This window comes from Cyprinodon tularosa, unplaced genomic scaffold, assembly GCF_016077235.1.
Source record: "Cyprinodon tularosa strain WSP-4 unplaced genomic scaffold, ASM1607723v1 ctg737, whole genome shotgun sequence".
In the NCBI taxonomy this organism is placed as follows: domain Eukaryota; kingdom Metazoa; phylum Chordata; class Actinopteri; order Cyprinodontiformes; family Cyprinodontidae; genus Cyprinodon; species Cyprinodon tularosa.
Genome location: NW_024039493.1, coordinates 355,311 through 377,544, shown reverse-complemented (window position 1 = coordinate 377,544; position 22,234 = coordinate 355,311). Strand labels below are relative to the sequence as shown.

Sequence of the window (22,234 nt, the reverse complement as noted above, 5' to 3'; positions counted from 1 at the left end):
AATTCTGACTTTTTTCGCAATTTAAACTCAAAGTAAATCTGTTAACTTTTTCCCGCTAATCCTCTTCCGTATGACAGCAACCATTGAGCACAGCAGCTTTTTAACCGACATCACGTCCTACTGGCTTCACTATGGCGCTGAAGAGAACATTTCCTAAAGGTGAGACATTTAAAATGCTTTTGGTTATAATAATGATTATAATTTTATAAAGATTAACAAGACCAAGACACAGCTTCGCTTTAAAAAGCTCTTATTTGAAAAAAAAGTTGATTTTACAACAAATGGAAAACATTATTAAGGCATGAAGAAAAATACATTCAGAGTTAAAATAAACATTTATGGTCAAAGCAAAGCAGATTCCAGCCCAGTTTACCTTCTGATCGGCTGCATCGTCTAAAACCACTTAAGTTTTTTTTTTCCCATAAAACATTTTAAAGAATGTCAGCAATGAGAGGTTCTTGTGCTTCTATGGTGGATTTTGTTTAATGAAAAACAACAAACTCTTTTCAAAAAGCATCTGGAAAAACTGGCTGATAAAACATCCAACATGTCAGCATTAGTCGAATGTCTTCCTTCAGCAAACCGTGCCGCCCTGCTGTGTGTCTGTATATATATATATATATATAGTAATTATTTTTATCTGAATGCTTTATTTTATTAACCTAAAATCTGAAATCTAGCAAACATTAATTCTGCATTTTAAACAAGTTTTGAAGAGTTATAGCTGTTTTTAATTCTTTTTATATTTGTATATTTCCCTGTATTTTTTTACGGTTTTAGACAATTAAAGATCTGTCCAGGAATAAAGATGAAAAATAGCCATTTGGCTAATTCTGCTGCTTTTGCAGGAATGCTTATTAAAGGAGAATTCCGTTTTTTAACACTTTTAGCCCATTTTCTGTAGTGTCCAGGATGAAATCGAATGATCGACACCAAAATTTTGACGATTGCTCCTGTCTCTGCTATTTGGCTCATGCAGAATCCCCCCCTGGCTGCTTCAGAATGGCTTCCATAGTGCATGTCCGATAATGTCCTTAAAACAACCTTAAACGTTCTTTTTTTTAAATATGCTACTCACCGGGTCGTCAGCGCTGTTCAATGACGTTCCAAAAAAAGTTTCGTAAAGAAAAAACGTTCCTGTAGTGTTTTATTTAGCATTTTGTAAATCCCATTGAGTTCTGTAGGAATAGTCAATATTCCGCTGCCACCAGAAACGGAAATGGGGCCTGTTTACACAGTTGTAGTCTTTTCGCTTAACTCTGTGTACTCCGACGTCGAGGTGCTAACGTCTCTGTTAAACACTTTAAAAAACTCTGAAAAGGGAATACGAAAGGTGGATTCTTGAGGAGGACATATTGGACTTTGAGTTTGACGGTAGAGGATACCGTCGCCAACTAGTGGTCTGGAGTGTGCAACGCTTCAGATTTGAACGGGAAGCGGAAGTTTATAAGCGGTTGTGATGTATCGGAAAAAATAGTTCTGGGATTTACAAAATGCTAAATAAAACAAGACAGGAACGGTTTTTCTTTACGAAACTTTTTTTGGAACGTCATTGAACAGCGCTGACGACCCGGTGAGTAGCATATTTTAAAAAAAGAACGTTTAAGGTTGTTTTAAGGACATTATCGGACATGCTCTATGGAAGCCATTCTAAAGCAGCCAGGGGGGGATTCTAAATGAGCCAAAAAGCAGAGACAGGAACAATCGTCAAAATTTTGGTGTCGATCATTCGATTTCATCCTGGACACTACAGAAAATGGGCTAAAAGTGTTAAAAAACGGAATTCTCCTTTAATAAACACTTTTCCCATCAATCAATAAATCATCATTTATCAGAGCCCTAACACTTTAATCACATTAAGTTTTCAGGAATCCATCCTCCCGGGTGGCTTCGGTGGCGCAGCGGTTAGCCGACCAATGGAGGCCTTAGTCCTCGGGTTCGACTCCCACCTGTGGTCCTTTACCCCCCCTCCCTTCCTGTCAGCCCACTGCGTAATAAAAACAACCCACTAGTGTTTTAAAAACCTCAATAAATAAATATTCCTCCAGTGTCGCTTTATTCCAGATCAGATTAATAACCGGATCCTTTCTGACTCTGGAGCATCACAGCAAAGACAATCAGAGCCATGAGACACGACCTCCAACAGGTCAATAAACTCTGCATGAAGGTGATCAAAGAGAAAAAGTGGATAAATGTTTTTAACCGTTTTAAGCAAGAAAACTAAAGATTTTCTGACTATTAAAGACTTTAATGCTTGATTCCGTTCATGCAGAAGGAAGCTGGATGCTTCCAGTCTGCTGGGACTTTATGTCCAGCTTTGATGGTTAACGCCCATTAAAATAAAACAAGACGTGACAGGACCCCCCCCCCCCTCCAGTTTTACAGGCATATTTACACAGGAAACTCCCACCAACAGCCAAACGCTGCTGCAGCTTTTAATAACATCTGTTTTCTGTCCAAACCACAGCAGTTCTGCACAAACAGGCACGTTTATCGCTTCACAGAAACGCCGCCAGACGGCGTCCTGGTCCAGGAGCTTCAGCGCCGCCGACATCCCCAGAGATCAGGATTCACAGGGAGTCCTCGTCAGAGTCGCTGTCTGTGTTGGTCTTGGTGAGGAGCTCCAGCTCCTCGCCGTCCTGCAGGAGCAACGAGCAAACAATGAGCAAAACGAGACAGAAAAACATGAATGAAAAACTTTCACTTCTAAACATTTGATACTTTTCATCAACCTGAAGCATGATGCTGCCACCGCCTTGCTTTACTACAGGCCTGGTTTTCTGTGCAGCCGTATTTTCTTATCTCCCATAAATAAAAACACTCCCAATATCTCTGTAAATATTTGATTGGATGTTTTTTTGGAAATAAATCAATTGTTTTAAATAAGCAACTTTCCCTCCTCAGTCATGAAGATCATTAAGTTTTCTAACTGATCCAGCTAGAAAACAGGCTCTAGATCTGCACCTTCAGAGGCTCAGAGACACGAACACAGTGGAGCTTCTACCTGAACAACATCTGGAGGATTAAAGCTGCAGCTGATCCAGACGCCGCTGCCTGCGTCCTCACTAGAACTATAGAAAGTAGATCAGCAGCAGTAGGCTCCCTATAGATACGCCCTCTTTACTCCTTCAATACGATCTGGTGTGTAATTAAACTTAGTATGGATGAAAATGATCTATGAAGGTTTATCAGAGAACATCATGCAGACCGAGGGACGCAGCAGGTCAGTCTGGGGGAGAAACGGAGGGTAGAGAAACTTAAGTTTAAAGTTTTAAATGAGGTTCTTAAATAACATTTCACCCTTTAGTTCAGATGGAAATGTTTTAATAAGACTAAAAATGGCTTCCAGAGGCAAAGCAGCTCTTAAAGAGCCACAGAGATTCACTGGTTAAAGGTAAAAAGTGAGATTATATGAAATGTTTTAAGCTCAGATAACTGCGGCCTCCTGCTGTAATATTTATGATTTTCATGTTTTAAGGTTTTTTATTTTTTGCCCAGTTTGTCAGTAATTAAAATCCATCAGTTATTTCCAGTATCAGTGGAGGTATAATGAACAGGGAGTCTTTCTCTCCCTGATGTTCTGACAGGAGATTCTGGAGGGGATTGTAGATGACTTCATTAATACAGCTGGTCTTTGAGGTACAGCCAGCAGATGGCGCCACATCTGCTCGTCCAAACATTGGATTATAAAATGGCTGTAAAGCTTAGAGGTCAGATTTGCAGAATGCTAAGAGCCACCAATGCTAACGTGCTCTGGTCAGATGAGAGCAGAACAGGAACAGTTTACATCATTGTCCCTGTCCTGCATGTTTTAGTTGTTTCCTTGTTGCATCAAACCAGAAAAGGACGAATGATCAACAGTCCTGATCAGAACCAGCTGGAACATCCCTGAGGACCCGGCTGGGAACCACTGGATTACATGAAACTTGACAGAAAACAAACAGCTTAACGCCTGGTTCTCCTCCCCCAGCAGTGTGTCGCAGAGAGATCGTCAGATATGTTTGATTTCTGCCCAACATTGAAGCGCGGTCTGCGCTATGTTATTCCACGCCACAACGCCAGAAGGCCAATCAGGAACTAGCTGTGGGTAGCTCTAGATACGGCCGAGGCGGTGAGGAAATGGGGGAGAGTTTGTGGGACAACGGAGGGACATGAGGGACAAAAAGAGCGGGGATCCATGTGGAAAAAGGGTCCCAGCGTTCTCACCTCGCTCTGCTAGCTGCTCCATCTTCACCAGTCGTTTTCCAACATGGCGGTCAGACAAACAGAACAAGCCGGTAAGGAACCAAACAGGAAATACGCATAGAGTAGAGCGGATGGAGATCTGACCAATCAGAGGCCTCCTGTCTGCAGTTGCCTACAATTTTTGGAGGTGCAGCAGAGTGTCTGCGGAAGGGGGCGGGGCATATCTGCGTTAACTGCGACATAAACGCAGACAACCTGGTTTCTAAGCATAACTCAGCCTTAAATGTGAAACATGGCGGTGGCAGCGTGGTGCTGTGGGAGTGGAAGCTGGTTGTGTTGCTTCCCGTCCAGCAGGCTGCACTGAGGCTGTGGGATCTGGAACGGCCTGGCTGGTTTTAAGCTACAGATGCTGACTCACTGTTTGACCCGTAGTTCAGGAAAAGAAATGTTTATTCTGTATAACAGCAGGACTCCCAGAACCCTCATCCTACTAGAACTTCCACTGCATGAGCAGCAGGGCGGGGTATTGTTAGGAACCTCACAATTCGATTTTGATTATTGCTGTTGCGATTCGATCCGATTCATTTCGATTTGATTCAATGCTGATTTTTTAAGAGCAGCCTGAGATGCCAAGTTGAGCACATTGGCAAAGCAGCCAACATATAACAGCTCATTGCTATGGACAGCATGTTGGCAGCATTACCTGTAACAACAGCGGCTACTTTTCCCGTTATGCCCCATTTGTTTATTGCCTCCATCAACATGTTGGCCATGTTGCTCCCTGTGTGACTTCCGTGAAGCGGCCTGATCTGAAGCCCATTGGAAACTAATTCCCACTCATTTGATATGAAATTAGAAGGGATGGTTATGTAGAGGTCAGTCGTGCTTGAAGTCCAGCCATCGCACGTCAGCGCCACTCTTTCAGCAGCGTTTAGCGACTCCATCACAGCCGTCTTAACCTCTGTGTACAGTGTTTAAAAGTTGCTCTTGCGTAGCGTGGTGGAGTGTCTTTAAAATGTTTTTGAAACTCTCGTTTTTAACAACACTATACGGCCGTAGATCTTTGCAAATGAACACGGCCACAGATTTTCTCTGTGCGAGCAGAACTTTGCGGCAGAACTCATCAATTTGTGTCTGTCTGGAGTCTAGAGGTTGTGCTTCGGTTTTTTGTAGCGCTCTGCAGGATATCTGATCAAGTGGTTGCGTAGGTTCGTCGTGTTACTGCAGTACGTTCATTCTGTCTGGCACAAACTACTTTGCTTTTGTCGATTCCCTGAGGTCCGAATTTCAACGGGGGGACTTAAAAGTTGGTGTTCTGCTGGGGCTCGCCATGACTTGTGTGCTCTAATTCAGCCTCTGCACCAGCTGAGAATGGTAACCAAACCGACAGCGCCCCCCAACGGTCAGGAGGTGAATCGATCCTGAGGGGCTCCTGCATCGATTATCAATTTCCGTGTAATAATCGCGATGCATCGATTCTTCAATTATTTTACCCACCTCTAGCATTAGCCAAAGAGTTCTAGATAAAAATGTTGGTTGCTAAGCAACGGTACCCAACATTAATCAAACGCGGGAAGAATTTACAACACAACTACTAGAGCCGTCAGAATGAGCGCTGTGGGACATCGAGTTAAAATAAACATATTGATTTTTTAAAGTTTTTATTCTAATAAAAAACTACCGTATTCTAGCGACTATAAGGCGCGTATAAACGTCTTTTTTTCCCTCAAAATGTGCGGTGCTCACTATGTGTGTTGTTACTGCGGACGTTGTTGAGACCGCCATGAGAACGTTAAAGAGGGAAGTGTGGGCGTGGATTGGCTGCCACGCAAATGGACAGAAACTGCCGCCTACGGTGATTTTTAAGCAAAACACTTTGCCTAAAGAGACTTTTCCAGCTGGAGTCGTTATTAAGGCAAATGAAAAGGGCTGGATGGATGAGGAGATGATGAAAGAGTGGCTGAGGGAGGTGAATGTAAGGAGACCAGGTGGTTTTTTCCACTCATCACCATCGCTGTTAATCTGTGACTTCATGCGTGCCCATCTCACAGCCGGATGACCGACGGAGACCACAGTTTCACAAAAAGTGGAAGGCAGCGCCGGGCAAGTTACGCCACAGTTTGCGGATGGATTGTAGATGCTTGGACTAACGTGTCTGCTGGCTCTGTTGTTCCAGCTTTCGCAAAAGCCGGCATCATTTTCCGAGGAGCCGCTCTGCACGGAAAGTGACTCTGACAGCTCAGACTCTATCCCAGACACCGCGCAGGACGCTAGTTTGTAGCTCTGAGCGACGGTCTGTTGGTTTGAACCCAAAGCCAAAACACGCAGCGCCACGGCCAGTCTTTGGGGGGAACTATGTGTGGCCTGGTGTTAGATGAGGGGTTGTAGACGGCGAAAAAGCTCATCAAACCGACACACAGACACCCACAATCCTAGCTAGTTCCTGATTGTCCCTCATAAATCACAAGATATCTGCGTCATACCTGCGACAAGCTAACTGCAACACACTGCTGCGAGAGGATAACCAGCCCTTTAGACCTTACAGCTTTCATCAGAAGCGTGTTTGTTGTTAGTGGCATCAAACAGGATGTGAGGTCAGCTTCTTACCCCCCTGGACCTCTCGAACACCTCCCCATTGATGACCCGCAGCTTCTCCTGCTGCAGGCTGTACTCGGGGTCCTTTGGACGGCTGGCGTTGTAGATGAAGATGGAGAGCAGGACCATGGGGGCCTGCAGGAAGAAGTCCAGCGACGGGCGGAAGTCAAACAGGAAGAGGGAGAAGCCGGTAACGAGTACGGTGGTGATCTGACCCGCCAGCACGTGGAACATGTTGTCTCTGAACTTTAAGATGAAGGCCACGGATAAACCCAGAGCAGCTGAGGGAAGAGTTGGAGAAGGTGACTGGAGCTCAACCAGCAGCAGCAGAAGCTTCATCTGCCAGAACTCACCGGTGACCAGCACCAAAGCCAAGGAGTAGACGTTGTGTCCGTGGAGAAGGCCGCAGTGAACGGTGAGTCCTCGAGCCTCGCGGCTGAGCCCCAGAGTCAGAAGGTTGAACACCACCCCAAAGACGTACCTGCGAAGCAAAGAGGGCGGTGAGGAGCACAGAACACCTGCTGCTTCATTGTGTTCTCCACGCGCCAAGCCTCACAGTTTACTGTTCTGGATGAAGATGCTCTCCGTCAGCTGGTCGCCCTCTTTCAGGATCTTCTCGTTGTAGATGTTGGCCATGGCAGAAATGAAACACTGCAGCAGGAGCAGGAGGTGGCCCACGCCGAGCGACTGCAGCCTCGCCACCATCCTGTCCCTCCAGGCCTGACCGGGCAGCGACGACATCCACGATTCAGAGGCGCTGCACGACACGAGCGACAGGAGGTTACCTCGGGTTTACGGGATCAAACCTTTTTCATTTCAATGCCACCAACTGTCTGCACATGTAGCCCCTCCCTGGAACCTCCTCTTCATCCACAGACTTCCAACCTGAACGAAGCGCTCTGCCTCTAAACTGCATTTAATTAGATTCTGAATAAAGAACAGTATCGTGCTATGATGAGAATTTGGTCAGAAACAGCCTGATTAAAGAATCTTCTGCTCTTTTTCTAGCTGTGAAAACTTTAACAGCCACATTTTAGCTTTAATGGTTTTAACATTAGACAATAAAATAAAGAAAGGCTCTACTGGAAGCAGCAAATACTTTCTGATCGGTTTTCCTCCATCAGAAAGGAGGAGGACTAAGCAGCTGTTGGTTTCAGCTCTACTGCAGCTAACATGAATATCCTGCGCAGATGGAGTCAAACAGAAAATAACTCCTCAGAGATCCCATACGTTCCTGTTCTTCCCTCCTCTAACAAACCTTTGGTGGTTTTCCCGTCTGCAGGTGAACGTTACCTGCTGTTTTTCATCTCCTCCAGCAGCTGGGTGTAGAGGATGCAGGAGTTGGAGGGGGTGGAGAGGGGATTAGAGTGGAGGCCCGGCACTGCTATGGAGCTCTGGTTCCCCCCGGATCCTGTTGTCAAGGAGACGATGGCCAGGAAAAGCACAAGCAAAGATGCCCACTGAACCCAAGACAGGCGCCTCCTGAAGGAACGAGAAAACCGTGAGGTGGGTCTGGGTTTCAGTCCGACGGAGATGACTGTCAGAACGTTTATGCTGCTAACAGACGGAGGCTGCTTACTTTAAAACGACTCGAAAGAGAACGGCTGTGGTCAGGATGACAAAGTTGGAGAACAGCACGGCCATGGCCTGGAAACAGGAGAAACAGCCGCCATAAACGAAGGAAGATTTTAGCAAATAACAATCACAGAAATCTGCTTTATTTGGGTTCAAGGAAGATGACTGGAAATGCCACTTTAATTCCAGATTAACGAGGCGCTAAAGACGCCTCGTTAATCCTCGTTAATTTCTAAACATCCGGATGAACTGAGATAATCTCTAAACATCCGGAGGAACCGAGATAATCTCCGAACATCCGGAGGAACCGAGATAATCTCCAAACATCCGGAGGAACTGAGATAATCTCCAAACATCTGGAGGAACTGAGATAATCTCCAAGCATCCGGAGGAACTGAGATAATCTCCAAACATCCGGAGGAACTGAGATAATCTCCAAACATCCGCAGGAACCCAGATAATCTCCAAACATCTGCAGGAACTGAGATAATCTCCAAACATCCGGATGAACAGAGATAATCTCCAAACATCCGCAGGAACTGAGATAATCTCCAAACATCCGCAGGAACTGAGATAATCTCCAAACATCCGGATGAACAGAGATAATCTCCAAACATCCGGACGAACCGAGATAATCTCCAAACATCCGAAGGAACAGAGATAATCTCCAAACATCTGAAGGAACAGAGATAATCTCCAAACATCTGGAGGAACTGAGATAATCTCCAAACATCCGCAGGAACTGAGATAATCTCCAAACATCTGAAGGAACAGAGATAATCTCCAAACATCCGCAGGAACTGAGATAATCTCCAAACATCCGGATGAACTGAGATAATCTCCAAACATCCGCAGGAACTGAGATAATTTCCAAACATCCGCAGGAACCGAGATAATCTCCAAACATCTGCAGGAACTGAGATAATCTCCAAACATCTGAAGGAACAGAGATAATCTCCAAACATCCGCAGGAACTGAGATAATCTCCAAACATCCGCAGGAACTGAGATAATCTCCAAACATCCGGATGAACAGAGATAATCTCCAAACATCCGCAGGAACTGAGATAATCTCCAAACATCCGGATGAACAGAGATAATCTCCAAACATCCGCAGGAACTGAGATAATCTCCAAACATCCGGAGGAACTGAGATAATCTCCAAACATCCGGAGGAACTGAGATAATCTCCAAACATCCGGAGGAACTGAGATAATCTCCAAACATCCGGACGAACTGAGATAATCTCCAAACATCCGGACGAACTGAGATAATCTCCAAACATCAAGATGAACTGAGATAATCTCCAAACATCCGGAGGAACTGAGATAATCTCCAAACATCCGGAGGAACCAAGATAATCTCCAAACATCCGGACGAACTGAGATAATCTCCAAACATCAAGATGAACTGAGATAATCTCCAAACATCCGGACGAACCGAGATAATCTCCAAACATCCAGAGGAACCGAGATAATCTCCAAACATCTGCAGGAACTGAGATAATCTCCAAACATCCGAAGGAACAGAGATAATCTCCAAACATCTGAAGGAACAGAGATAATCTCCAAACATCTGGAGGAACTGAGATAATCTCCAAACATCCGCAGGAACTGAGATAATCTCCAAACATCTGAGGGAACAGAGATAATCTCCAAACATCCGCGGGAACTGAGATAATCTCCAAACATCCGGATGAACTGAGATAATCTCCAAACATCCGGATGAACTGAGATAATTTCCAAACATCCGCAGGAACCGAGATAATCTCCAAACATCCGGATGAACAGAGATAATCTCCAAACATCCGCAGGAACAGAGATAATCTCCAAACATCTGCAGGAACTGAGATAATCTCCAAACATCTGAAGGAACAGAGATAATCTCCAAACATCCGCAGGAACTGAGATAATCTCCAAACATCCGCAGGAACTGAGATAATCTCCAAACATCCGGATGAACTGAGATAATCTCCAATCATCCGGATGAACTGAGATAATCTCCAAACATCCGGACGAACCGAGATAATCTCCAAACATCCGGATGAACTGAGATAATCTCCAAACATCCGGATGAACAGAGATAATCTCCAAACATCCGCAGGAACTGAGATAATCTCCAAACATCCGGAGGAACTGAGATAATCTCCAAACATCCGGAGGAACTGAGATAATCTCCAAACATCCGCAGGAACTGAGATAATCTCCAAACATCCGGATGAACAGAGCTAATCTCCAAACATCCGCAGGAACTGAGATAATCTCCAAACATCCGCAGGAACTGAGATAATCTCCAAACATCCGGATGAACAGAGATAATCTCCAAACATCCGCAGGAACTGAGATAATCTCCAAATATCCGGAGGAACTGAGATAATCTCCAAACATCCGGAGGAACTGAGATAATCTCCAAACATCCGCAGGAACTGAGATAATCTCCAAACATCCGGATGAACAGAGATAATCTCCAAACATCCGGATGAACAGAGATAATCTCCAAACATCCGGAGGAACTGAGATAATCTCCAAACATCCGGAGGAACCGAGATAATCTCCAAACATCCGGACGAACTGAGATAATCTCCAAACATCAAGATGAACAGAGATAATCTCCAAACATCCGGATGAACAGAGATAATCTCCAAACATCCGCAGGAACTGAGATAATCTCCAAACATCCGGATGAACAGAGATAATCTCCAAACATCCGCAGGAACTGAGATAATCTCCAAACATCCGGAGGAACTGAGATAATCTCCAAACATCCGGATGAACTGAGATAATCTCCAAACATCCGGATGAACAGAGATAATCTCCAAACATCCGGATGAACAGAGATAATCTCCAAACATCCGCAGGAACTGAGATAATCTCCAAACATCCGGATGAACAGAGATAATCTCCAAACATCCGCAGGAACTGAGATAATCTCCAAACATCCGGAGGAACTGAGATAATCTCCAAACATCCGGATGAACTGAGATAATCTCCAAACATCCAGATGAACAGAGATAATCTCCAAACATCCAGATGAACTGAGATAATCTCCAAACATCCAGATGAACTGAGATAATCTCCAAACATCCGGACGAACCGAGATAATCTCCAAACATCCGGATGAACTGAGATAATCTCCAAACATCTGGAGGAACCGAGATAATCTCCAAACATCCGGATGAACAGAGATAATCTCCAAACATCCGCAGGAACTGAGATAATCTCCAAACATCCGGATGAACTGAGATAATCTCCAAACATCCGGACGAACCGAGATAATCTCCAAACATCCGGAGGAACCGAGATAATCTCCAAACATCAAGATGAACTGAGATAATCTCCAAACATCTGGATGAGCTGAGATAATCTCCAAACATCCGGATGAACTGAGATAATCTCCAAACATCCGGAGGAATTGAGATAATCTCCAAACATCAAGATGAACTGAGATAATCTCCAAACATCAAGATGAACAGAGATAATCTCCAAACATCCGGATGAACAGAGATAATCTCCAAACATCCGCAGGAACTGAGATAATCTCCAAACATCCGGATGAACAGAGATAATCTCCAAACATCCGAAGGAACTGAGATAATCTCCAAACATCCGGATGAACTGAGATAATCTCCAAACATCCGGATGAACTGAGATAATCTCCAATCATCCGGATGAACTGAGATAATCTCCAAACATCCGGACGAACCGAGATAATCTCCAAACATCCGGATGAACTGAGATAATCTCCAAACATCCGGATGAACAGAGATAATCTCCAAACATCCGCAGGAACTGAGATAATCTCCAAACATCCGGAGGAACTGAGATAATCTCCAAACATCCGGAGGAACTGAGATAATCTCCAAACATCCGGAGGAACTGAGATAATCTCCAAACATCCGCAGGAACTGAGATAATCTCCAAACATCCGGATGAACAGAGATAATCTCCAAACATCCGCAGGAACTGAGATAATCTCCAAACATCCGGATGAACTGAGATAATCTCCAATCATCCGGATGAACTGAGATAATCTCCAAACATCAAGATGAACTGAGATAATCTCCAAACATCTGGATGAGCTGAGATAATCTCCAAACATCCGGATGAACTGAGATAATCTCCAAACATCCGGAGGAATTGAGATAATCTCCAAACATCAAGATGAACTGAGATAATCTCCAAACATCAAGATGAACAGAGATAATCTCCAAACATCCAGATGAACAGAGATAATCTCCAAACATCCGCAGGAACTGAGATAATCTCCAAACATCCGGATGAACAGAGATAATCTCCAAACATCCGAAGGAACTGAGATAATCTCCAAACATCCGGATGAACTGAGATAATCTCCAAACATCCGGATGAACTGAGATAATCTCCAATCATCCGGATGAACTGAGATAATCTCCAAACATCCGGACGAACCGAGATAATCTCCAAACATCCGGATGAACTGAGATAATCTCCAAACATCCGGATGAACAGAGATAATCTCCAAACATCCGCAGGAACTGAGATAATCTCCAAACATCCGGAGGAACTGAGATAATCTCCAAACATCCGGAGGAACTGAGATAATCTCCAAACATCCGGAGGAACTGAGATAATCTCCAAACATCCGCAGGAACTGAGATAATCTCCAAACATCCGGATGAACAGAGATAATCTCCAAACATCCGCAGGAACTGAGATAATCTCCAAACATCCGGACGAACCGAGATAATCTCCAAACATCCGCAGGAACTGAGATAATCTCCAAACATCCGGAGGAACTGAGATAATCTCCAAACATCCGCAGGAACTGAGATAATCTCCAAACATCCGGATGAACAGAGATAATCTCCAAACATCCGCAGGAACTGAGATAATCTCCAAACATCCGGACGAACCGAGATAATCTCCAAACATCCGGATGAACTGAGATAATCTCCAAACATCCGGATGAACTGAGATAATCTCCAAACATCCGGATGAACAGAGATAATCTCCAAACATCCGCAGGAACTGAGATAATCTCCAAACATCCGCAGGAACTGAGATAATCTCCAAACATCCGGAGGAACTGAGATAATCTGCTCTGTGAGCCCAGACGCGAGCATCACCTACCGGCTGCAGGTAGGTCATCACATAGAAGATGATGAGGTTGTCCAGGAAGTAGAGGAAGGCGGGGACAGCCCACTTCAGAGAGATGAGGAAGGAGGAGCTGGAGGCGCAGCCCAGATCTCTGCAGGATCGCCCCTCTGAGGACACACACACACACACACAGCATGCTACTGTCGTCTCCTTTCTAAACAGTCCAACACAGGATCAGCCGTTTCCTCTGCTTATGGGCTTCCTGCTTGGTGTCTAATATTTCCCATAAAGACGTTTAGACCTTTGCTGTCCTCCTCAGAAGCTGCAGGAAGCTTCTCAGTCATTCTGAGTGGAATGAGAAAAACATCCACTTCTAACTGGATTTATCTAAAGTAATAAAACTATCACACTAAAGGTTACACCCATCATATAGGTCACATGACAGGAAGTGAAACCTGCTGTATGAACCTGAGTAAATGACCTAACGATGACGTAGACTAAAAAGTGGGTCTTATCCTTCTAAATCCACAGGGTCCGATCTTTTCCACGAGTTTAGATAGGAGACGACGGTCGTCTTCAGTCGGGACAGGAGTGGGCTTTGCTTAGACTGATGGAGGATTCTAGACACCAAACCGTCTTAACAAGCTAAAACATTAATGATGGCGCCTAAAGCTTGATAAAACGCAGTCAGACATTGTTAGAAAAATGTAAATGTCATAATTTTATTTGTATTAACTTCCAGGCATTAGGCCTGTTAGGAACCTTCTGTTGTTTTAACTTCAAATGGGAGAGCCAATGGTTCTCCCAGGGCCCGGCCTTATGCTGCTGCATCTCACTGATCATCAGTCATCAACTGTCACGCTTTATCATGTGTAAACTTCTGACTCCTCCTGTTACGCTTTTGAAGTCTGAAGGCAGCGGACAGAGAGGTCCCAGCAGATCTCACCACAGACATTTCTCCAGATCTTCTTTCTCCAGTTCCTTTTCTGCAGAAAAGGAACTGCAGAAATCCTGAGCTAGAGAGAGTGAAAGGAAGATTGCACAAATGATTGAAGACTAAATTTGACATTTGAAAATCCAATACAAAAAATGGCCAGAAGATGGCAAAAGTGCGTCTATATCTACCTACAGGAACCACATTTCTTTTGATATCCAGTTTTGCTGCTAAGCGTTGTTCGATGAGCAAAGCATAAACCCTTAATTTTAATCGTATAGACGGTTAGTTATTTACGCTGCTACATCAGCTGTTGCCGTAGCTCCTTGTAGTGTGTGCGGCCGCACGAACAGCAGCTTGATGACCAGGGTCTACCTCCTGTTAGCGTAGCACCTTTTAGCCGCTGGAAGCATAAATAAGCGTTCCTGGAGCGCAGCGTGCAGAAGCAAGCGCTTGGTTGACCTAACTTCCTGCTCCAGCTGCTAAACGCCATCTGGCCCCCCGTCTCCTCCAGCCACGCCCAGCGCCATTTATTTTTCAGACCTTTATCTATGGTGGTGACATCTTCCCAGGAGTTCATGAACTGCCCACTCCATGCCATTCCGTTCACTCTATCGTCCTTCTCTCCAAAAACGTTGTTGGGCTGCTGGATCAAACCTGGAACTCAACGCTATTTATGACATTTTGAATTAAAAAAGCTTCCTGAATGGAAGAGAAACGTCTTCAGTGAGCTGGACTTTGCACCTCTGAGCAAAGTCCAGAGGATTGTTTCGAATTTTTTTTGGAATTATGATCTATTGATTGCTGCTGACTGGACTTTTCCTTTATGATCAGAGATTTTGGAGCAGCCTAAAAGCAATAGAAACCTTTCAGCCGTTGCCTTTTTAATTTAATTTTCTCGTTGTGTCATCCTTCTCCACTCGATGTATCTGAACTAAAGTTACTTTCCAACAGACTCTTAGTTTATTTACTGTTTTTACTGAACTTGATTTAAAATTCTGGACCAGCAGCATCCTCATTCACATTATGATAAATGTTTACATTATTTTTTGCCTGCATCTAAACATATCAAAGATATTTTCAATTTAAATGTAGACATGAAATAATACAATATAATCTATAATAACTAGCTCATCAGATCTATTCAGTTTAATCTGTCCATTCAGCTGCCTGTAGTGTCTCTAAATGTCCAGCAGGTGTCAGTATTCTGTCAGACAGCATCAATGCAGCATCAACACAGTTTGGTTCAGGATGCCTCATTAACCATCATTACTAAATCAAATACTCTTAGTTTAGATTTCTGAGCAGAAACCAGAAGCTGCTGCTCAATACCAGAAAATAAAATCTGAAGGTCTGATAAACTATAATCCTGGTGGAAAGGTGACTCCACTCCGTATTTCTACATCAACAGACGTTTCTGCTTTTTAGAAACGACCGTTGTGGAATTTTAAGCAACAACTTCCTGTTTAATGCAGCAAATGTTTTGTGGAGCAGAAATCAGAGCAGCTCCCAGATCTGCTGGGTGTTGCTTCATGCCGGTGACGTTAAAACCTGAAAGTTTGTTATTAAGCTACTTTTAACTTCCTGTTAACAACTGTTCATTTTCTACAAGCAGAATAACTGTTTTATTAGCCTAAAATCTCTATGAAAGTCATTTTTTAAGATCTTAATAAAAATAATGAAAATCAGCTGAGCCTTATTCTGTCACCTCGTTAAATAGCAGAGCTCAGTCAGCCTTTCCTTCCAGAATAACAACGATTGTTTTCTACTTCCGCCTACTTTAGATCGCAGATGAAACGTCAAATAATAGCAAATTTAGGAAATAATGTGTTGAGACTCCAGAAGAGATTTGATCATTAAGAAATGGGTAAAACACAGTTTGTTGGAGTGGAGATGACGTCATAAGAAGGGGCGGGGCCCCGAGCAGATCTGGTTCCTGCAGCAGAAGTGAGGCTCCTTCCAGCTCCTCTCCTGTTTCAGCCTGATCATCCGTATCATAAAGACGTTTTTAAGTCTAACATGTTAGAAATGATGAAGCTGAAGCATAAATGACGCCTACCTCGGACTATCACTCTGACTGACATAACCAGGCAGAAGAGCAGCTTGAGAGCTTCAGCCAGCAGGTTGACAGACGCAGGCAGGAAGTCATACTTGTTCTCTGAAAATAAAGCAAAAAAGAAAAGAGTTTGAAGAAGCTGTAAGAAATATTATTATTAATAATATAATCGGTTCCTTCCCTCACCGGCGTTGGCAGAGAATTTGAGCAGCACAATGCGACTGGTCCCCAGCGTGACAAAGCCCAGGCCGAGGGCCAGCGTGTAGGCCGAGAAGCGGGAGCAGAGCCTGGGGCAGGACGAGCGGCGCACCATGGCTCCAACCGGCCGGAAGCTTCTCACTTCCACCTCAGGTTTTAAAATCTGAAACGCAAATAATGAGGATGATGTCAGAGGAAATCACCCGATTCAGCATCATCTACAGAACGCAGCTTAAAGTGGAGCAAATTAGCGGGAATACAGATTAAAAACTCATCATACACACGCCGAAGGGCCTCGTTCATCCTGGATGCCGTTAAAGGTCTGGCTGGGGCGTTACAGGGTGGAGGGGGGCTCACTGCAGAGCGTTTCAGTGAGACTCAGGAACCAGGACTGGTCCATGGGGTCCAAACCAACATCTCAGGACCAGCTGGTCCAAACAAGCTTGCTTCTTATTTCTCAACATCCATCCCAGCTTTTACTGTCGTTCCACCATCAGAAGCTCGAAGCAATGAAATGTAATCTCTGCATTTAACCACTTGGTGAGCAGTGGGCTGCCATTGTGCAGCACCCGAGGAGCAGTTTGGGTCAAAGGGCTGGTTCTCCTCCTGCAGCAGTGTGTCGCAGATATTTTTGATTTACGCCCAACAATGAAGCATGGTCTGCGCTATGTTATTCCATGCCACAATGCCAGATACGGGTCTAGATACGAGGCGGTGAGGAAGTGGGGGTAACAGGCGACCTGGTTTCTGAGCATAAATCAGCTTTAAAGGGGTGATAGAATGATTCTATAGGGTATCTGGTCCTTCAGGTCTCTAATAGGGTGATAGAATGATTCTATAGGGTATCTGGTCCTTCAGGTCTCTAATAGGGTGATAGAATGATTCTATAGGGTATCTGGTCCTTCAGGTCTCTAATAGGGTGATAGAATGATTCTATAGGGTATCTGGTCCTTCAGGTCTCTAATACGGTGATAGAATGATTCTATCGGGTATCTGGTCCTTCAGGTCTCTAATAGGGCGATAGAATGATTCTATAGGGTATCTGGTCCTTCAGGTCTCTAATAGGGCGATAGAATGATTCTATAGGGTATCTGGTCCTTCGGGTCTCTAATAGGGTGATAGAATGATTCTATAGGGTATCTGGTCCTTCAGGTCTCTAATAGGGTGATAGAATGATTCTATAGGGTATCTGGTCCTTCGGGTCTCTAATAGGGTGATAGAATGATTCTATAGGGTATCTGGTCCTTCAGGTCTCTAATAGGGTGATAGAATGATTCTATAGGGTATCTGGTCCTTCAGGTCTCTAATAGGGTGATAGAATGATTCTATAGGGTATCTGGTCCTTCAGGTCTCTAATAGGGTGATAGAATGATTCTATAGGGTATCTGGTCCTTCAGGTCTCTAATAGGGTGATAGAATGATTCTATAGGCTATCTGGTCCTTCAGGTCTCTAATAGGGTGATAGAATGATTCTATAGGGTATCTGGTCCTTCAGGTCTTTAATAGGGTGATAGAATGATTCTATAGGGTATCTGGTCCTTCAGGTCTCTAATAGGGTGATAGAATGATTCTATAGGGTATCTGGTCCTTCAGGTCTCTAATAGGGTGATAGAATGATTCTATAGGGTATCTGGTCCTTCAGGTCTCTAATAGGGTGATAGAATGATTCTATAGGGTATCTGGTCCTTCAGGTCTCTAATAGGGTGATAGAATGATTCTATAGGGTATCTGGTCCTTCAGGTCTCTAATAGGGTGATAGAATGATTCTATAGGGTATCTGGTCCTTCAGGTCTCTAATAGGGTGATAGAATGATTCTATAGGGTATCTGGTCCTTCAGGTCTCTAATAGGGTGATAGAATGATTCTATAGGGTATCTGGTCCTTCAGGTCTCTAATAGGGTGATAGAATGATTCTATAGGGTATCTGGTCCTTCAGGTCTCTAATAGGGTGATAGAATGATTCTATAGGGTATCTGGTCCTTCAGGTCTCTAATAGGGTGATAGAATGATTCTATAGGGTATCTGGTCCTTCAGGTCTCTAATAGGGTGATAGAATGATTCTATAGGGTATCTGGTCCTTCAGGTCTCTAATAGGGTGATAGAATGATTCTATAGGGTATCTGGTCCTTCAGGTCTCTAATAGGGTGATAGAATGATTCTATAGGGTATCTGGTCCTTCAGGTCTCTAATAGGGTGATAGAATGATTCTATAGGGTATCTGGTCCTTCAGGTCTCTAATAGGGTGATAGAATGATTCTATAGGGTATCTGGTCCTTCAGGTCTCTAATAGGGTGATAGAATGATTCTATAGGGTATCTGGTCCTTCAGGTCTCTAATAGGGTGATAGAATGATTCTATAGGGTATCTGGTCCTTCAGGTCTCTAATAGGGTGATAGAATGATTCTATAGGGTATCTGGTCCTTCAGGTCTCTAATAGGGTGATAGAATGATTCTATAGGGTATCTGGTCCTTCAGGTCTCTAATAGGGTGATAGAATGATTCTATAGGGTATCTGGTCCTTCAGGTCTCTAATAGGGTGATAGAATGATTCTATAGGGTATCTGGTCCTTCAGGTCTCTAATAGGGTGATAGAATGATTCTATAGGGTATCTGGTCCTTCAGGTCTCTAATAGGGTGATAGAATGATTCTATAGGGTATCTGGTCCTTCAGGTCTCTAGTAGGGTGATAGAATGATTCTATAGGCTATCTGGTCCTTCAGGTCTCTAGTAGGGTGATAGAATGATTCTATAGGGCATCTGGTCCTTCAGGTCTCTAATAGGGCGATAGAATGATTCTATAGGGTATCTGGTCCTTCACGTCTCTAATAGGGTGATAGAATGGTTCTATAGGGTATCTGGTCCTTCAGGTCTCTAATAGGGTGATAGAATGATTCTATAGGGTATCTGGTCCTTCAGGTCTTTAATAGGGTGATAGAATGATTCTATAGGGTATCTGGTCCTTCAGGTCTCTGATAGGGTGATAGAATGATTCTATAGGGTATCTGGTCCTTCAGGTCTCTAATAGGGCGATAGAATGATTCTATAGGGTATCTGGTCCTTCAGGTCTCTAATAGGGCGATAGAATGATTCTATAGGGTATCTGGTCCTTCAGGTCTCTAATAGGGTGATAGAATGATTCTATAGGGTATCTGGTCCTTCACGTCTCTAATAGGGTGATAGAATGATTCTACAGGGTATCTGGTCCTTCAGGTCTCTAATAGGGTGATAGAATGATTCTATAGGGTATCTGGTCCTTCAGGTCTCTAATAGGGTGATAGAATGATTCTATAGGGTATCTGGTCCTTCAGGTCTCTAATAGGGTGATAGAATGATTCTACAGGGTATCTGGTCCTTCAGGTCTCTAATAGGGTGATAGAATGGTTCTATAGAGTATCTGGTCCTTCAGGTCTCTAATAGGGTGATAGAATGATTCTATAGGGTATCTGGTCCTTCAGGTCTCTAATAGGGTGATAGAATGATTCTACAGGGTATCTGGTCCTTCAGGTCTCTAATAGGGTGATAGAATGATTCTATAGGGTATCTGGTCCTTCAGGTCTCTAGTAGGGTGATAGAATGATTCTATAGGGTATCTGGTCCTTCAGGTCTCTAATAGGGTGATAGAATGATTCTATAGGGTATCTGGTCCTTCAGGTCTTTAATAGGGTGATAAAATGATTCTATAGGGTATCTGGTCCTTCAGGTCTCTAATAGGGTGATAGAATGATTCTATAGGGTATCTGGTCCTTCAGGTCTCTAATAGGGTGATAGAATGATTCTATAGGGTATCTGGTCCTTCAGGTCTCCAATAGGGTGATAGAATGATTCTATAGGGTATCTGGTCCTTCAGGTCTCCAATAGGGTGATAGAATGATTCTATAGGGTATCTGGTCCTTCAGGTCTCTAATAGGGTGATAGAATGATTCTATAGGGTATCTGGTCCTTCAGGTCTCTAATAGGGTGATAGAATGATTCTATAGGGTATCTGGTCCTTCAGGTCTCTAATAGGGTGATAGAATGATTCTATAGGGTATCTGGTCCTTCAGGTCTCTAATAGGGTGATAGAATGATTCTATAGGGTATCTGGTCCTTCAGGTCTCTAATAGGGTGATAGAATGATTCTATAGGGTATCTGGTCCTTCAGGTCTCTAATAGGGTAATAGAATGATTCTATAGGGTATCTGGTCCTTCAGGTCTCTAATAGGGTGATAGAATGATTCTATAGGGTATCTGGTCCTTCAGGTCTCTAATGGGGTGATAGAATGATTCTATAGGGTCTGGTCCGATGCAGGGAGCCAGCGGGGGACAGAGCGAAAGAACCCGACCCAGTAGCCTGGACACCAGCGGCCCTGTGCTTCCCCCCGCCTGCCTTACCAGCCCCCCTCCTCTGGCTGAGGATGGGCAGCAGTCCAGTGTTGGATGTCAGTTTCAGGGCGTGATAAAAGTCCAGACCAGAACCAAATAAGGCAACATTCCCGAGTTTACATCAACTCAGTGCTTCGTTTGGATTCGCCTGTTTTATGGAGGAAGTTTAAAATAGTGAGATCTGCAGAGAAAGGAGGAGTTAATGGGGTTTGAACTTCTCTGAACGTCCATTTCACCCACTGAACTATTGTTATTCATCAATGACAGTGGAAACTAGGTTTTAAAGGTCTGTGGTGACATCATCAATGACCCCTCACCCCCCCACCATGGACTGTTCTCCCTGCTGCCCTCTGGGAAGAGGCTTCACAGCATTCAATGCAGGACCAGCAGGTTCTGCAGCAGCTTCTTCCCCACCGCCATCAAACTGATGAACTGAGGTTAAAAAATTTATTCTGGAATCTTGGAAACTGTTCATCATATCTCAGTCTAATGTTTACATTTTATCGCTGCTGCACTTTAAAAATGGAAATGTCTTGAGAGCTTTATTGAAATAAATTTATTTTTGTATAAACTCTGTGTGGACAAAACGGCAATAAAGTCTGTCTACGTTTAAGTCTTGCTCAGAGCCAGACTGTGGGACTCGAACTCAGAACCTCTGGACTCCCTGCTTTACCCGCTGGGCCTGAATCCCCTCAGGTACCATCTGACAGGCGGTCAGCTTTAGCATCGACCGGCCGGCAGGCAGCAGGCCTCAGTCCGGATAAAAACAAGCTCCATCCTATTAAAACAGCTCAGAGATCCATGAGCCTGATCCAGTCTGTCGGTGGTTATGCTATGCTAGCTTTAGCATAGCATAACCACCGCTGAAGGTCTGCATTCAAACAACAGCAGCTTAAATAAAGTCTCATTACTGAAAATGACAAAGGTTTAATTCACAGACCTACCGGTTATTCCCTCTTTAATCCCGAGCATCATTTTCCACCAACAAATAGAAGCACCGGAGACAGAAAGCAGAGCACTTCCTTGTTAGCGTGCATACGTAGGCGACGCAGGCGCTGACGTCATTACGCGTTGGATCATATTGGTGAGAAATTTGAATTTTAGACTTAAATAACAACTTAGAAAAAAAATTGATTAAAGAATGTCTCGAAACTACGGAAGAGGATTAGGGCCACTGATGAAATAAAAAAGTTAATTGATTTTAAAATAAATTTTCAGTTTAATATGGGAAAAAAGTCAGAATTCTTACTATAAT

The 22,234-nt window shown here is 43.9% G+C and overlaps 1 protein-coding gene across 2 annotated transcripts; it reads right to left on the bottom strand.

Annotated features, from left to right (window-relative positions):
* Positions 1-2,035: 2,035 nt before the first annotated feature.
* Positions 2,036-22,028, bottom strand: slc35a5 (solute carrier family 35 member A5). Of its 2 annotated transcripts, none has more exons than XM_038269713.1 (10): positions 21,924-22,028; positions 16,606-16,780; positions 16,423-16,521; positions 13,463-13,596; positions 8,360-8,427; positions 8,074-8,262; positions 7,337-7,537; positions 7,134-7,261; positions 6,793-7,061; positions 2,036-2,639 (listed from the first exon to the last, which is right to left on the bottom strand). In XM_038269713.1, exons 2-10 carry the CDS (start codon positions 16,730-16,732, stop codon positions 2,571-2,573), a joined length of 1,284 nt encoding a protein of 427 aa, XP_038125641.1. In that variant the 5' UTR covers positions 16,733-16,780; positions 21,924-22,028; the 3' UTR covers positions 2,036-2,570. The 2 variants fall into 2 exon arrangements, with proteins under 2 accessions (XP_038125641.1, XP_038125642.1); XM_038269714.1 differs by having other exon boundaries at positions 21,920-22,025.
* Between the last annotated feature and the right edge of the window lie 206 nt (positions 22,029-22,234).